Source organism: Meles meles, chromosome 9 (genome assembly GCF_922984935.1).
Source record: "Meles meles chromosome 9, mMelMel3.1 paternal haplotype, whole genome shotgun sequence".
Taxonomy (NCBI): Eukaryota; Metazoa; Chordata; class Mammalia; order Carnivora; family Mustelidae; genus Meles; species Meles meles.
Window position 1 is genome coordinate 12,892,422 of NC_060074.1, and position 17,641 is coordinate 12,910,062.

General features: G+C 44.7%; 1 protein-coding gene across 1 annotated transcript in view; it reads left to right on the forward strand.

The window, feature by feature from the left end:
- The window catches only part of LOC123950789 (aldehyde oxidase 2), an 80,401-nt gene extending 73,247 nt beyond the window's left edge, over positions 1–7,154 (forward strand). The window contains exons 35-36 of the mRNA XM_046019211.1: positions 3,427–3,502; positions 5,806–7,154. Coding sequence (XP_045875167.1) covers positions 3,427–3,480 — 54 coding nt within the window. The 3' untranslated portion in view covers positions 3,481–3,502; positions 5,806–7,154. The remainder of the gene's footprint in view (positions 1–3,426; positions 3,503–5,805) is intronic.
- Positions 7,155–17,641: the final 10,487 nt, after the last annotated feature.

Genomic DNA, 17,641 nt, shown 5'->3' on the forward strand with positions numbered 1-17,641 from the left:
TGGGGGGCTGCCACCGCGGGAAGCCATGTAAAGCCAAGGAACAGATCGTTTCTGTCCCCTGGAAGCTACGATCCGACACTCAGCTGACAAGCAAGTATCTAGACGGGTTTCAGTTCCCCCCACTCTGAAGGGGCAGCTGTATCACGCCAGCTCGTAAGGAAGGCTTGCAACCGCAACAGGAGGCTCTGTCGTCTGTTAGGCTGGGGCCGGACTGTAGAGCAGGTTCACGGGAACGAGTCCTTTCATCGTCACCGGTACCCAGCGCCCGTGGCCGCGCCTGCGCTTACTCTGTGCTCCTGCAGGCCTGCCCCGCCCGCTCTGCGAACCCTCATCCGGCCTGCTGGCGCCGGCTCCCGTCCCTCGCCGCACTGGCACCTCGCCGCCCCCGGGCTTCATCTTCCCTTCCTGCTCCGTTTGCATCCCGAGATGCCCAGACTGAGCAGAGCCGGCAGCGTTAGAAGCGCCACCTGCTTAGCTGAGCGAAGGGAGCCGCCCCTGCCAGACCGAGAGACACGTGCGCATTTCCTGCGCTGTCTGCCGCCCGCTTTGCCCGCACTGCCCTCGGCTGGTCTGTGCCCAAACGCTAGTCCTCAGCCGCATCCCCTGTGCGCGGGCTTACATTTCTCTGAGCAGAGGGAGACGTCCTGCCCCCCACAAGTGTGCGTTCTGCTCCTTTGCAGCGTTGGAACCGGCCCCATCACATGTAGACACACGCCTTCCCACCCTGCTCCGCGGAAAGCTCAGCCACACACCTGGCCAGGCCTTCAAAGCGCCGTGGGCCCCGGGAGCTGCAGCACAGACTCAGACGCAGGCTCAGGAGCGGACTCGCGGTGGAGGCTCCCGCGGGCCTTGCCCAGAGCGCTGTCTGCCGTTCTGTTCCCGTGAGGTGCGCGCGCACACACACACACACACACACACACGTACTCACGGGCACACACGCTCAGACGGCACGTGCCCTCGCGTTCTTCGTCACGTTCTCCTCCTCCCTGCCTCTCTGTTACCGAATGTGCATTTTTGTAGCTAAAAGCTCTCCCACCTGGTGTCAGGAAGGTAGTCCTCCCGCTGAGAGAGGCAGAGGAGGAAGGAGGCAGGCACAGACCTGAAACGGAACAGGGCAAGGCTGGGTGCGGAGAGGGAAGCAAGCAGTGCACAGCGGGAACGGGCAACAGGCAGCGGCTGAACTGGCGGCGGACAGGAGCTGCCGAGCGCTGGGTGGCTCAGACGCGGGCCCTGGAGTCAGAAGGCTGTGCGCGGGAGCCCTAGCTCTGCCCTTAGTGTTTCCTTATCTATGAAAGGAGGGGGGAGGTATGCGGAGAGAATAACTCTAATTACTTGATAGCGTTGTAGTCAAGAGTGATTAAGGTAACGCATGAAAAACCCTTTGCAGTTGTCACACATAGTGGTCAAGGCTCAGTGACCACGAGGACGGTGATGGTGATATTAACGAAGATGACTGAGTCGGAAGTACCCACCACCACCTTCAGATTTAATGGTTCCCAGATGGACTGACAGAACTCAGAAAAGCTGGTATACTCACGGTTATGGTTTATTGCAGTGGAAATCTACAGGCTGACATCAGCGAAGGAAAAAGGAACATAGCGCAGGGTCCAGGACAGACAGGCACCCGCTTCCAGTTGTCCTCTCCCAGGGCAGTCACACAGACTACACCTAATTCTCCCAGCAATGATGGGTGAGAAGGTATACAAGGCATTGCTAACCAGAAAAGCCTACCTGAGCCTTTGTATCCAGAGTTTTTATTAGAGATCAGTCAAGTACACACCAGTTGTCTGCATCTGACCTTAGCTACTCAGTGTCCAGACCTTCCAGAGGTCAAATGATACCACATGCCTCAAGGCCAGAGGTAAACAAAGACATCTTACCAGGTGGCATTTTAAGGCCTTTGGTGTTACCTCCCAGGAGCTGGTCTGGGCTAAAGCTTTTTTTGAAATGTGCCAGTTTCGGACAAGCCAGCCTGCTGACTTAATGCTTTACTGCACGATGACTATGGTAAAGAGTCCCGCACTGACGGCAACTCCGCGCATGGCCACTGGACCTTGAGACCACTGAGATGGGGCCACAGACAGCTCAGAAGCTGAGAGTTAGTGAAAAGCAGAATTGATCTTGACAGTCATAGTGAATATTGCCTTCATTAAGAAGATGATGATGGCACCAGGGAAAGAAGATAAAGGGAAGGTCTCCAAAAGCCAATGAAGAGCAGCTTAAGTCCCAGAGGTGGGGCCTCAGAGACCCCCTCTCCCAAAAAAGTTAGGTCCTCACTCCAAGAACTAGGGAGTGGTGAGACTTAAGAAGGCCGGGAATGACTGTGTTCCCAAGCAGAGGAGCACCCCGGGGGCCTAGGTCTGGTGAAAAGAATTGGAAGCAGGTTTTGGAAAAGAGTAAAAATTCCATTCCCTGTAGCAGAGGAGCTGACCTGAATCCACCTCAGACTACACTGAGGAGCTTTGTCTGAGTCTTGCCCAGCCCAGGTGCACCAGGCTGATTCTAGACTAGATCGCCAAGCAACCCCCAAGCATCTGGGTTAAGTAGAGAATGCAGGAAGGCCCTTTAAGAAAGGCAAACCTAGCCTCCATTTACATTTCAATAAAGACTAAAAGTAAACAGCAGAATTTGTAAAGATAAGTTAAAAGTTGTGTTTTGCTTGTTTTGGTTGTCTTTTTGTATTTCTGTGAAAGAAATATCAGGAGAAAAGCTTTTTGGAATCTTAATAACTTTCCATTACTTATGGGAAGTTTGTTTTTGTTTTGTTTTGAACACTTTTGTAACTAAAAGTCAACTCTCTGAACAGAAACAGGACAGGGGGTGGGGAGGTGAGGAGGGTGGGGAGAAGGTTGGATATTGGCTCTTTGCCAGACCTAAGAGGGGGAATTCCCAGCAGAGAACTCAGGAATTGAGGAGCCCAAGGAAGACGGATAAACAAGTTAAATTCTTGGCGCTTGTAGCCCAGGATAATAAATGAGTCTGGGGTTAATTAGCAAAGGCACTGCTCCACACAAATCATACGTGTGGTTAAAGGTGTAGACAAGGCTGTTCTCAGATCACTGCAGAAGAGACCAAGTCTGTAGGCTCCCATGCAAACAACTCTCACCTAACCACTCTCCCCTTCCCACAATCCTCCCCCAAACATTTCCTAAGATATATTCTCAGTGGCACCTGGGTGGTTCAGTCATTAAGCATCTGCCTTCAGCTCTCAGGGTCCTGGGATTGAGCCCAACATCGGGCTCCCTGCTGAGCAGGGAGCCTGTTTCCCCCCCCCCTCTCTCTCTGCCTGCCTCTCTGTCAAATAAATAAATAAAATCTTTAAAAAAAATTTTTTTTTTCAAAACCTACAGATTCAGGATAGTTTTTTCTGATGAGCTATTGCAGTGGCATTATGACATTAAGTATTTTATTTACCTTCTTTCTTAGATCCCAAGAGATGACCCGAAGACATTTAAACCTTGGTCTATACCTATAGCATAACATTGCTGTCATTTCTTAAAAGGTAAGATAAAAGTAATTTAATTACTCAGAAAGAAAAAACATCAGCTGGTTGACTGCTTTCAAACTGTGTTCTAAGGAAATTTAGAATTGCACAAATGTATAAATCGAGTTTCTTTTCTTTCTTCTTCTTTTTTTTTTTAAGATTCTTTATTCATTTGAGAGAGAGAGAGAGAGAGAGAGAGAGAGAAGGACCAAGGGGAGGGGCAGAGGAAGAGGGAGAGGCAGGCTCCCTGATAAGCCGGGCCCCTGGCCACCCAGAACCCCAGGATCATGATCTGAGCCCAAGGCAGACTTTTAACTGACTAAGCCACCCAAGAGTCCCTCTAGTTTCATTTTTAAATCTTATCCAGCATTTTAACACTAAACATGCATGGCTCTGATGCTGACAAGGAAAATCAGGGTATTTTACACAAGAAAAACAGCAATTTTTCTTTTCATTTTCTTCCCTTTTTGAAAGATTTTTATTTTTAGGTCATCTCTACAGCCAGCATGGGGCTTGAACTCACAACTCATGTTGTGACAAGAGTCACATGCTCCATGGACTAAACCAGCCAGCCATCCCAGTTTTTCTTTTCATCTTAAAATAAAATGAGCTGTGGATTAAGATATTTTAAAGATACTATTCCCTGATTCTTTTTTTTTTTTAAAGATTTCATTTTATTTATTTGACAGAGAGAGAGATCACAAGTAGGCAGAGAGGCAGGCAGAGAGAGAGGAGGAAGCAGGCTCCCCGCGGAGCAGAGAGCCCGATGCGGGGCTCGATCCCAGGACCCTGAGATCATGACCTGAGCCGAAGGAAGTGGCTTAATCCACTGAGCCACCCAGGTGCCCCCCTGATTCTTTTGAGAATTACTTATATCTTGAGTGCAAAACACCAAATTAAGATCAATTGCTTCCCACATTTATAATTAATTAGTGCTATTTAAAAGAGGTATCTAGTTGTATTCGTTGAGCTCAACTGCTACAATTTTGTAGTGCGGCTTAACACAAAACCCAGAGCACTGAAGGCTTTGGAGCATGGCCACCAAAACCGCCTAGGAGAGTTATGCTGACAAAAAGAAACATACTTTCATTGTTGGAAAAGTAAACCATTTTTCTACACACTTACTGGGCAACATTTTCTAACGCCGAATATGAAAGCGGAGTTGAGAACTACATCGTAGATTCAGAGAAAAAAATTTTTCATCAAACTCTAATTTTCCAATTAAATGTCTAAAACAACCTACGCATATTAACAGATATGTTTAATTCCATTTTGCTTTGTCACATAAGAACTTGCATGGATAGTTTTGCTAAATCAGACCAAACAATTGGTGAGACTTTTGTTTCTCTTTTCACAATAACAGCAAAAATCAAAATAGTCAACATTTAAAATTATATTTTAAATCATTATAAAATACTAATTATATAACATGCACCCACGTATAGAGGGCAGAATACCCAGTTTCTAGCTCTTTAATTATTCTCTCTCTCCCTACCTCTGTTGTTCCAAGTACTAAGATGTGGATATGACGGCAAATTCACTCTACTCCCTGTATAAAACAAGGTTTGCAAAGGGCACCGCATTGTGCCTGACACTACAATTCGATCAAGGAAAGCTACACACACACAAACACACACACACACACCCCGATATGCTAAGTGCCAAACTTTAACAAACTGGAGACCACCAGTGAATGAACGGGGTTGTCAAGTTTTTGTCAACATAAAGGCCATCCTCAGAGCGCAAGAGAAGCTTAAAAAAACAAAAATCAAAACCAAAGCCCCCAAATCTCTTTTGCTGCTTTACCACTTACAGCTATTTTTTGTGTGTCCGAATGATCCCCGTGCTGTGCAATTAAAATAAAGATGTAGATATAAATTGCATTCTGAGTCTTTAACTGTCATCCTTTACCTGCATTTTCAGATTTTTGCTTTCGTCAAAGTAGCGTCATTGTTCTCACATATTTGCTTTATAAGCAAATGTTAAAACATTGACCTTCTTAAATTTATACCACACTAAAATTGTGTGTGTGTGTTCCGACAACATTTTATTTATTTCTTATTTTTTTATAAACTGTTCTGACAACATTTTAATCCTCTGCTGAAAATGTGTGAAAGTCTCTGAGCTCCTCCAGCTTCTCATTTATTTTATAAATGAAGACATGGGAGCCAAGGAAGCATAAGAACGACCTAAATGTGCTTATTCATACCCATAAAGCTTCACCCATCCAATTTTACAACTATTCATTGTCTTCCTTATAAGCAAAAGTTGGGGGACTTGCACTCTTTTGTAACTATTCTCTTTTCTCTTTTTTTTTCCAGGTGTTTCAATTTTTCACAAGTGAAAAGGTGGTTGGTTGATCCCAACTGATATTCTTATACTGTTGTGGGAAAAAGACAAATTTTAGAAACATTATTCAGGTCTGATTAGGTTAAAGATGAATCATTATTTATAAATTATTAGACTTTCTAGGCTAGAGGCCATCAGACCAACTTTGCAATAGCCACAGTAGCCAAGTTGAAGTTTGATTTGTTTCTGAAGATGTCATGTAAATATTGCTCTAAAAGCAAATTGTTTCTTTCTGCGTCCATCCAGTCTGACAGGACCAGTAATGCAAGTTACCGACCTAGAATAAAAGAGGCTTCTCGGTAAAGAAATACATGATTGCTTTTCCCAGGGATATGTTCGGTTCAGTGGCCACAGACAGGAAGACCGCAAGAGTCCGGCAAGGTCTTGTTTTATTACTACTGTGACTTAGCTGTGGGTCTGTGCACGCGCATTTGACAGCAAAAGAGTGCGATTTTACTGGTGTAAGTCAGCTATTCGACTGGTTTAACCTTCTTTTGGAATTTGGAGAGAAAAAGCAATGTAAAAACGTTTTCCATATATTATCATAAAACCCTTTTTTTTTGGTCTATAAAAAACACCTGATCTAGTATCAGTTTCAGAAATACTTCACTGCTCCGTTTCTCATATATTGAAGGGACTAACACAGAGCAAAAGAGTTCTAAGTTGTACGTTGTAGTTTAAAACACAGGGGATGCACCCAGGTCCACTACTCTGATATTTGGAGGCCATCAGAGGAGGAGAAACCAGAATAGGAAGTAGGCCTTTTTTTGACCAGGAAGTCAGGAGGTAAACTGACATTCTGTCGGGCAGAATTTGCATGATAAAGTCACCGAGCCAACTGTCCTTGGTGACTCCGGAAGTGAATGAGGGAGGAGGGGCTGAGCTGAGAGCCTGGGTGAAGGCTACCGGAGCCGTAGGTCCCTGGAGGCCATGAGCACATCCGGTTGAAGCGACTGGGACCCGGCTGTGCGCGGGCCTGTCCGCTGACTCTGGAGGCGTCACTAGGCGGCAGTGGTCTAAGGGAAGAAGTGCGACTGGAGCCCAAAGAGAAAGGAGACAACTGAAGGGTCACGGGCAGGGCAAACAATTATGCAAGGTTTTTGCACACATAAGCAGAAGAGCTTGGGAACTCAGTGGGAGTAGCCAGGGCAAAATAAGTTGAAAGTAGCAAAAAAACCAAAGTCTGACTCTGAAAAATAGAACCCTTAACCGTGTAATCTAATGTGAATATAAGAAATTTGTTTTGGGGCACCTGGGTGGCTCAGTCGGTTAACTGTCTGCCTTTGGCTCAGGTTGTGATCCCTGGGTCCTGGGATCAAGTCCCACATGGGCCTCCCTGCTCGGCGGGGAGCCTGCTTCTTCCTCTCCCTTGCCCCTCCCCCACTTTTGCTTGCATGCTCTCGCTCTCTCTCTCTCTGTTAAATAATAAATAAAATATTTTTAAAAAATTTTTTATCATCTGTATCATTTTAAACTGTGGTAACTGTAATTCATATTTTGTAAAACTTTGGTCTGTTGGGGCTAAAGATGGTTAGTTACTAGGCATTTATTTTCTATTTGTCACAGTTGAGAACTCTCAAGCAGCCAAAATAGAAGGGTCTGTATGAAAATTACCTGTGGGAGTTGATGCACAATCTGAACGGCATGGATATCAATCAAATACTTTTTCAAAAAGGCTCATTTGAAACCACATCCTTGAAACCAGTTCTTTGGGCTCTGTTTAAGCATCGTTAAAGGAGAGTTCCTGGATTTTTTGAGCTAATAATACATTCGCACTGTTCAAAAACATAAAAAGGTATATAGTGCGGGGACTTACTCTCATACCATCCCCATCCAGCCAGTTCTCACACAAGCACGAAATATAACCACTTTCTTAAACAAAAGGTTTATTTATTTATTTGAGAGAAAGAGAGAGAATCCCAGGCATGCCCTGTGCTGAGTGCAGAGCCCTACCGGTCTGGGGCTCCATCCCACGACCCTGACATCATGACCGGGCCAAAATCGAGAGTCGGACACTTAACCAGCTGAGCCACCCAGGCGCCCAACCATTTTCGTTAGCTGCTTCTGTTATCCCCCTTCAGGGATAAAAAGTTGGTCCTGTAAGGGCCTATTTAGCCAGAACGGCCCCACCTCGGTTGAACAGCCATTTTGTTGTTTATGCAGGAAAACTTAAACTGACCCTGCCCACCCCCCCACCCCTGGAACTTACTTAAAAGCAAGTCAGGGAGGGGCACCTGGGTGGCTCAGTGGGTTGAGCCTCTGCCTTTGGCTCGGGTCATGATCTCAGGGTCCTGGGATGGAGCCCCACATTGGGCTCTCTGCTCCGCTGGGAGCCTGCTTCCCCCTCTCTCTCTGCCTACTTGTGATTTCTCACTCTGTCAAATAAATAAAATCTTTAAAAAAAAAAAAAAAAAAGCAAGTCAGGGAAACCAGTTCCAGGTAACAAAGCCCAAATACAAGTGTGAGTCAGGCCAGGTGGAGACATCCAGTCAGTGGGGGCACATACTGTCTCCCTAGCTACCAAGGAGTGTGGGCCCCGCCTTTTGGGCGCCAATTCTGACCAAGCTGATAAGCTGGTTCAAATGTCTACTATGGGGTGGATTGTAATTCACTTGGCCACCCGTGTGTGACCTAGCATGACTGTGCAGCTTTCTCTGTGTGTTACAATCTCATTGGCCACCTGTGCGTGGCCAGGCCCAACCACATGGCCTTTGCTCTCTAAAAGTTAGTCTATAAGGCAGGGAGGGGTCGTCGCCCTCTCTGTAAGGCACTTCCCCCACCCGTCAGTTTGACTGTCGGTTTGATTCTTGATGCTTGGCGCGAAATAAAGCTTTGCTTGACCTTCGCTTTGTAACAGTCTCGCTCCTTTGACCATGGACCCATTATTGGGGGACCCAACAGGTCCCAGAAGGCCCAGCCACTCTTGTCGAGATTGTAGTTACTCTCAGTTGGTCCCACACACAGATGGGACACAGTGAGCAAATGTCGGGATGGTAGGGGAAGTCTAAGGTGTTAGGACGAGCAGCTGGTTCCTGCTCCTGTTACACCTGCCGGACCCACTGAATGAGCTGGTCCCCCTCCTCCGTCTAGACAATTTTATCCCCTTCCCCATGTCAGCAGCACCTGGTGCTTGTACCAGTGAGGAGTATAACCCCTCGTACTCACTATGGCTCTGAGGAGCCTCCGGTTTTCCCCACGGGGCTTGGGCACCCAGAAGGCATTTGTCCTCCTGCCTTTGACCCCCGGGCTCTCTGAGTGGGTGTTCTCTCGCGAAAGCAAAAGCAGCCTGTGCCCAGCTCCGCCCCTGGAATAGTGAAATTTAACATTTGATCTGTCTCACATACCTGGGTAGACAAATAGCAAAAAGATATGACTTCTGATTCATAAGATGCAGAAGCTTAAAAATTAGGCAGAAATAGTTGGAGACATAAAATAAAGGCATTTTCTCAGGCTCCTTACACAACCTCGAATGAGTTGTATTAAGATACCACTGAGTACAAAACGAGAATGTTCTTTCCTTGGCATAGCCACCAGAGCAGGACACACATTCCCACACTCCCTTTACTTGGTATTTAGATGATGTCACCAGCTGCCTAACTGGTCTCGTTCCAGACTATTCTGTGCAGAGCTGCCAGATAATCTTTCCCAACACCTGTAACCACCTACCCTCACTGGGTAAAAGAGTAGCATCCAACAGGACAGTTTCTGCTTCCCAAAAGGACTGTGCTGCCGTTCGTGTGGGAATCACCCATTGTTTCCATCTGCTGGGGGGGGGGTCTTTTCCTTTGGGGAAGTTCCCATCCTCCACTCCATGTGTTCCAGGAGCGCTGCTGGGAAAAGCACGGGAGAAGCCAGGTCCAAGTCTCTCCCGAGAGTGAGACTCTGGAGTAAGGTCCATGAGGTTAAAAGGCCGCCGGAGCAGACTGCCTGGAGGGCCCGGCTGTGGAGAGCAGGTCCACAAGTTCAGGTCCACACGCTCTGGGGCCGCATCCTCGGAGCCGCCCCCGTCCCTGTGCGCCTCAAGACCTGCTTCTCCAGTTCTGCCCTCAGTCCTGTCCACTAGCCGGCATCTTCCCGGGCTTATGAGTTTTGTACCGCTGCCATCCCAAATTCCCACGAACTGGGTGGCTCAAAAATTTATTCTCTCACAGGGCTGGAAACTTAGAAGTCCAAAATCAAGATGTTAGCTGGCCATGGATTCTAGGGGAGAGCCCTTCCTTGCCTCTTCTGGTGACCTGGAATGTATCGTATCGTTTATACAAAATTTCTAAAGTATTTAAAGTAAATCGTTACCCAGAAAACAACACAGATTAAAGCCAAACTTCTTAACATATCCACCTAGGTCCTTCCTAGATTAACCCTCACGTCATCTCCACTGCCCTCCCCGAACGCACGCAGACGTATGTCCACCCGCACTCCACACCAGGCGCACCAGGCTGCTCCCTGCTTTTAGAAGTCAGCGGCCATCGCCACTCCTCAAGCCTTTCCACATGCTGCTTCTTGCCGCTCCCTCTCCATCTGACTAACCTCTTCTCTTCCATCAAGTCCCACTTCAGCTACCTCCTCTTCAGAATCCTCCGGGACCCCCTTCCTTCGCAGCTGTGCAGATCTGGCCACTCCCTCATCCACATTCTAGTGGCGTCTGGCGTGGACCTCCGCATCTGCACGTTCACAGCGGTGCTGCGCTTGTCCCTATCGTCTGTGCCCGTCACTGGACGGTGCATGTCATAAGAGCCATAATCTATTGTCTTCCGACCTCTACAATGGCGCACCAGGCACACAGTAAGTACTTCGGGGATATGCGTTGAAGAAAACAAAAGTGAAGGTCCTAGAACGTATCATTTCTTTACCTCTTCTGCGCAGGAAAAACGGAGAACTTCCTCCCTGTTCTTAGCAAATGCTTTGCTCGAAGACAAATCTGTTGCTTATATATTGTTCTTTGTAGGCAAGTGATTGTCAAGATGTCATAAAATACCAACGTTCTTTAAAAAAAAAACAAAACACCGAAGTTCTTAATGTTATTTCATAACACTTTTTTACCTGGGTTCTAAAAGTTCATGGAATTTGTGCATTTTGAAACATGGCGTACACTCAGAGGAACAGGTGTAGAGAATTGCTGCAGAATTTCACAGGAACGCCTCCTATGACAATTGGCCTAAGGCTGAGAACCTCTGCTGTGGACAAGCCTCCTTACATCAAGCCCTCGGAGACTGCGGTCACCTGCTCTAGACAGGTCCTGAAAAATACAGCTATGTTTCCAAAGAAACTTTGTTCTAGAAAGACCTAGGAAATCCTCCAGGACAGTTTTCATACTGCAGTTTAAGAGTAGAATCAGAAAGGCACCATGAGTGAAAGGGTACTTTTCTCATCAGATAAATCGGCATTGGATTTCCCTCACAGATAGTCCACGACCTTCTTCTGGAAGAAGAATCATCATCAGTGACATTATATGTAGCTTCCCTTGAAAGTAAAACAGCCCCCCTTCCTCACAGAGTTTCTGTGGAGAACCCCAAAATGCACGTGAACATGTTCCGTCAGCAATAACATCTTCTCTAGAGGTAAGGTCTACAACGACCACTCTTCCTACCAACGGTGGCACGCACTGGTCGCCGCAGTGAGTACTTACTACCAACCGAGCAGCGGGGCTGCGGCTACCCCCGGCAGCAACAATACAGCACCAACGAGTGTCTCTTCAGCTGATTTTATTTTCTCATTTTAGTCTAATAACTTTATATCACACAGAGGCCCCCTAAAAAGTGAAATTCGGGTTAATAAAAAGAGAGCGAAGAAAGATGGCTGTCTACCATGCCAGGCAAGAGTTCAACATACGTTTGAGGTCATTCTCTAACACAGAGACCTTCGGATCTGGGCTATCAAGAAGATTTCTTGTCCTTTAAATGAATTTTAATATATTAAGGAATAAGAATTAATAAGCAATAAGCAGTCCTTCATCCTATAACTTATAATTATACCACAAGCCATCAGTTAATCTTGCTGGTTTCCTTTAAATAAATGCCTTGCGTGTTACATAACTTAGAATGTAGCTATCGTGGTCATCCAAAATATTACTTACTTGGCAAGTTACCTCAAGCTACTTTCTGAATAAACACTTTACAGGAACAAAGAGTTTTCACCTTAACCTACCATCATTCATTCCTACGTGGAGAGATTGAATGCCCTGTTTCTTGAATACCTAAACCTCAAAAATCTAAATAATAGAGTCTGTTTCAAGGGGAGAAATCAATGTCTTGTTGTTGTTGTTGTTGTTGTTTGTTTTTAAGATTTTTTTTATTTATTTGACAGAAAGAGACACAGTGAGAGAGGGAACACAGCAGGGGGAGTGGGAGAGGGAGAAGCAGGCCTTCCAGCCAAGCAGGGAGCCTGATGCAGGGCTGGATCCCAGGACCTTGGGACCATGATATGAGCCAAAAGCAGACACTTAACCGACTAAGCCACCCAGGTGCCCTGAGAAATCAGTGTCTTAAAAGAATAACTTCTTTACCTAATTTTATTAAAATGTTCAGGTAACCAACAGTGCTTATTTCTTATTTCTCATAATCTTGATTTTAACAAATATTACTGACAGTAAATATTATTAATAGTCAAATAACTACTAAAACTCTTCTATACAGCAAGTGAAAGCAATGGTATATATGAGTATGCAGTTAATCAGTAGAACATGCAACTCGATCTCAGGGTCATGAGTTCAAGTCCCACCTTGGGTTTAGAGATTACTTAAATTTTTAAAAAAATTTTAAATAGTATATATGAGGGACGCCTGGGTGGCTCAGTCCGCTAAGCATCTACCTTCGGCTCAGGTCATGATCTCAGGGTCCTGGGATCAAGTCCCACATCGGGCTCTCTGCTCAGCGGGGAGCCTGCTTCTTCCTCTGCCTGCTGCTCCCCCTGCTTGTTCTCTCTCTCTCTCTCTGACAAATAAATAAATAAAAATATTAAAAAATAATAAATAAATGGTATATATGAGATATGGAGCAACTATTTAACACATTTTCTTCTAAAATGAAATTATTTGAAAACTCACTGCACCTCAACACTTTTGCATTGTAAAATCTTGTAGAACCTTTGAAAATACTTCTAGCCACATACAATACATACATTCATATATATGTAGGAGTACATGCGCAGTCATATGTGCGTATGTATATATGTATAAACACATATATGTTTATATATGGCTTATACCATATATATATTTATATATGCATATATATGTATAAATATGCATATATATTTATATATATGCACGCGCTGGTCGCCGCAGTGTAGTACTTACTACATATATGCATATAAACATATATATGTATAAATATGCATATATAAATATATATATGGTATAAGCGAGGTTCATAAGGTGTTCTACAATCTTCTATCCAAAGCACAGGAGTATAAATACTTTTCCCAGACCATCTTTAACAGAAGCAATGTGCTCTTTGAAACAGGGCCATGGCATCTTCCTAATTTTTGGAAGAAAAACCTATTGTTACTTGCCCTTGAAAAAGAAACACTTATCTATTTCTACCCCCAAAGTTAAAACTAGTATCAAGTTCCCATGTTGCATCTAGCATCTTTCATCTAAGAAGGCCAAAAATTTTAAATCCAAAAGTACTATGGGGAACTTGCAGCAGTGGCAGAATGAAGGTGTCAGCAAATCCTCTCTCCAAAACTAGTGATAAAACAGGGCAAGAGGGGCGCCTGGGTGGCTCAGTGGGTTAAGCCTCTGCCTTCAGCTCAGGTCATGATCTCAGGGTCCTGGGACCGAGCCCTGCATGGGGCTCTCTCCTCAGCGGGGAGCCTGCTTCCTCCTGTCTCTCTGCCTGCCTCTCTGCCTACTTGTGATCTCTCTCTGTCAAATAAATAAATAAAATCTAAAAAAAAAAAAAAAAAAACAGGGCAAGATTGTCCAAAACCACCATTTCAAGACCATAGAATAATCAAACAAAGGCCAACAACAAATCGACACGTGCTATTCATAAAAAACTGTTAAACTTCAAGTACGAATAAGAGGTCAGTGGCATTCTGTAGAAATCAATCAAATAAAAAACAAAACCAAAAGAGAGAGAAAAATCAGCAAAACCAAAAGATATGGTTTCTTTGAAAACGTCAACCAAACTGATAATCCATTAGCTATACTGACTCAGAAAAGAGAAGACACAAATTATCAAATGAGGAATGAAACAAAAGACATCACAACTAACCTTACAGATACTAAGAGGATGATAAGAGAATTTTACGAACAACTGTATGCCTGCAAAACAGACAACTCAGACAAATAAATTTCTGGAGACAAATTACGAAAGCAGACTCATGAAGAAACAGGAGATCTAAACAGATCTCTAACAAATAAAGGAACTAAATTATTAATAAAAACTCTTCCCACAAAGGAAAGCCCAAGTCCATATGGCTTCACTGATAAATTCTACCAAATACTTGAAAGAGAAATAATCCCAATCCTACACAAATGTTGTGAAGACTACTGGGAGTGATTACTGAAATATTTTCATTCATGAAATAAATCTTCGTTTAAAGTAGGGAACCCAGGGATTCTTGGTTAGCTCAATCAATAGAGCATGCAACTGGATCTCAGAGTCATGAGTTTGAGCCTCATGTTGGTTGTGGAGCCTACTTACAAATAGATAGATGGATGGATGGACGGGTAGATAAATAGATGGATAGATTAAAAAACAGGGAATGCAATCTGGTCTAGCAATGAAGAAAAAAGTTCCAAAATACTTTAATCATAAGACATTGTCTTGAATGTTTCTAATATTTTACCGAAAACTTTATTATTTATACAGTGGAGTTTGCAAGGTTAGCCATTACAGAATTTTTTTTTTTTTAACTCTAACCCCCAAGTGATATTTGGAAGTAGGACCTTTGTTTGTTTTTGTTGTTGTTGTTGTTTTGTTTTGTTTTTTAAGATTTTATTTATTTATTTGACAGAGAGAGATAGCGAGAGAGGGAATACAAGCAGGGGGAGTGGGAGAGGGAGAAGCAGGCCTCCTGCTGAGCAGGGAGCCCAATGTGGGGCTTGATACCAGGACCCTGGGATCATGACCTGAGCTGAAGGCAGACACTTAATGACTGAGCTACCCAGGAGCCCCTACAGAATTCTTAACTGAGCACAGAAAGTCTAAATAACAAAGTCCTGCATAGCACTAACAAAACAAAAGGCAATTTCAGGCAAACTTGAGGCTGAAAGGTCCCCCAATAATTGGTCCGTGATTAAAGGAGCGAGACTGATACAAAGCGAAGGTCAAGCAAAGCTTTATTTCGTGCCAAGCATCAAGAATCAAACCGAACATTCGGGGCCGCGCCTCTTACAGAGAGGGTGACCCCTCTCTGCCCCACAGACTGCCTTTAAGGGCAAAGGCCACGTGGTTGGGCCTGGCCACGCACAGGTGACCAATGAGATTGTAACACAGAGAAAGCTGCACAGTCCTGCTAGGTCACACATAAGTGACCAATTGAATTACAATTTACCCTATAGTAGACATTTGAACTAGCCTATCACCTTGGTCAGAATTGGTGCCCAAAAGGGGGGGCCCACACTCCTTGGTAGCTAGGGAGACAGTATGTGCCCCCACTGACTGGATGTCTCCCCCCCCCCCCCCCCCCCCCCCCCCCCCCCCCCCCGGGCTGACCCACCCTTGTATTTGGGCTTTGTTACCTGCGACTGGTTTCCGGAACTTGTTTTTAAGTAAGTCCCCTGGGGGGAAGGTGGGGCAGGGAAGGTGGGGCAGGGACAGTTTAAGTTTTACTGCATAAAAAACAAATTGACTGTTTAATCCAAGATGGAATCGCTCTGGCTAAATAGGCCCTACAGGGGCCTTGTCTTATAAGGTATTTCCTCAAAGATCTGATTCATCCTTCTCAAGCTCAGTAAAGTTAAGCTCCTTAAACTTAAAATTAACACCTTAAGCTCCTTAAACTGTGACAGCAGTCCCGCAGGTATCAGGTACGCAAGCAGTATATCGTTGGGAACTGTAGTCAGTTTCCGGATACCAATAACGAGTCTACAGAAAGATACGGAGCCCCAGTTAGGAGTGTTAGAAGGGTTTTAGCTGTCACGTAAAGCATCCGCACTCACATTTTACAGAGAGCTTAAGTGGTAAAATCTCAAAACAGCCAGGGATGAGGTTCCCCTTTCAATGTTTTATCTTCCAGCACTGCTGTAAGAAATCAGCTTGACCTTCCTTGTCACCCTTCTTTCTCCTTCATGGTCAAGTCTCCTTCACAGAAAGTACTAGTTTTATCGAACTCATCCCCTACTCACTAAATCACGTTGCTTGCCATACACTGAGGCACTACTAAAATGAGCAAGAAATTGCCATCGCCATCAAGAATTTCAGTATAGGGGGCACCTGGATGGCTCAGTGGGGTAAGTGGCTGCCTTTGGCTCCCGTCATGGTCTCGGAGTCCTGGGATTGAGCCCATCTTTGGTCTCTACTCAACGGGGAGCTTCCCTCTCCCTCTGCCCGCTGCTCTGCCTGCCTGTGCTCTCTTTCTTTGTCAAACGAATAAATCAAATCTTTAAAAAAATTTTTTTTAATTTCAGTATAGGATAAATGATAAGACAGTTGCAGTAACTAAGAATGGCTTAAAGGACGGGTAGTATTTGAGATGAGGCTTGAAATGATAAATAGGATTTTGACAATAAAAACTGAGGGAAGGACCTCTCAAGAAGAGGGACATCTCAGTCTGACTAAAGCAGAGGTCAGGTGTTTGGAACCTTTTCTGCCATGGTACAGTTCACAAACGTTTCCCGTGCGAGCCCACCGCACCTACTCCTTTGGGCATACCTGAAAGCTTAGATAAAATAGGCTGCCTTCCATACATAATTCCCATCGGGCCCCTCCCACGCTGACTTCCGGGAACAGGTATCAGAATGGAAATAAGTGAGAATGATCTTATAAGGATAATCTTCGATCTGGTTTAATTTTTAAAGAAAACCACTTGCTGGTGCATCTGGGTGGCTCAATAGGTTGAACGTTCAACTCTTGATTTCTACTCAGGTCATGATCTCAGGGTCCTGGGATGGAGCCCCATGCTCGGGCCCCAGGCTCAGCTTAAGGATTTTCTCTCCTTCCCTTTCCCCCTTCCCCTCCCCTCTCACTCTCTAAAAATAAATAAATCTTTTTTAAAAACGAAAATCACTAGTTGAATTTAATATAGTTTTTAGTCAAAAATTGTTTGCTCTGTGCCTCACAATAGAGGGCAATAACGGGTTAAGAACCAGCAATGTGATGGGAAGTAAAGGTGAGAAACATTGGTCAGAAATATCCCTGAGTGATCTGGAGTACAAACCAAGGCGTTTAAACACTGAGGAGAAATGATTCGGGCTGCATTTGGGAAGATTACTCTAGAAGTGTAGGGGAAGGGATAGCAGTTAGGAGGTTATTGCAAAAGTCCCAGTTAGGGGAAATGGAGACCTAAATGAAGATGATATTAGAAAAAGATGACGACATTGAGAAATGTGACAAATATAGAAGATAAGCTTTGTGAGGTCGGAGGTCTAACGTGTCACCTGTGTATCTCTAGTGGCCTTTGGCTCCATAACTATTTGTTGAATGGATAACTAACATCTTGGCGCCAAGGCAGTAATGCTACAGTGGTATATATAGCCAGACTGCCTGGGTTCAAATCAAGCTCTTCCATTTACTAGTTCTATGACCTTGGGTAAGTTACTTGCCCTCTCTATGCCTCAGTCTTCTAGTCTATTAAATGGGGGCTAATAACAGTTTCTAGATCATAAAGTAGTTTGTTTGTTTATTTATTTCTTGATCATAA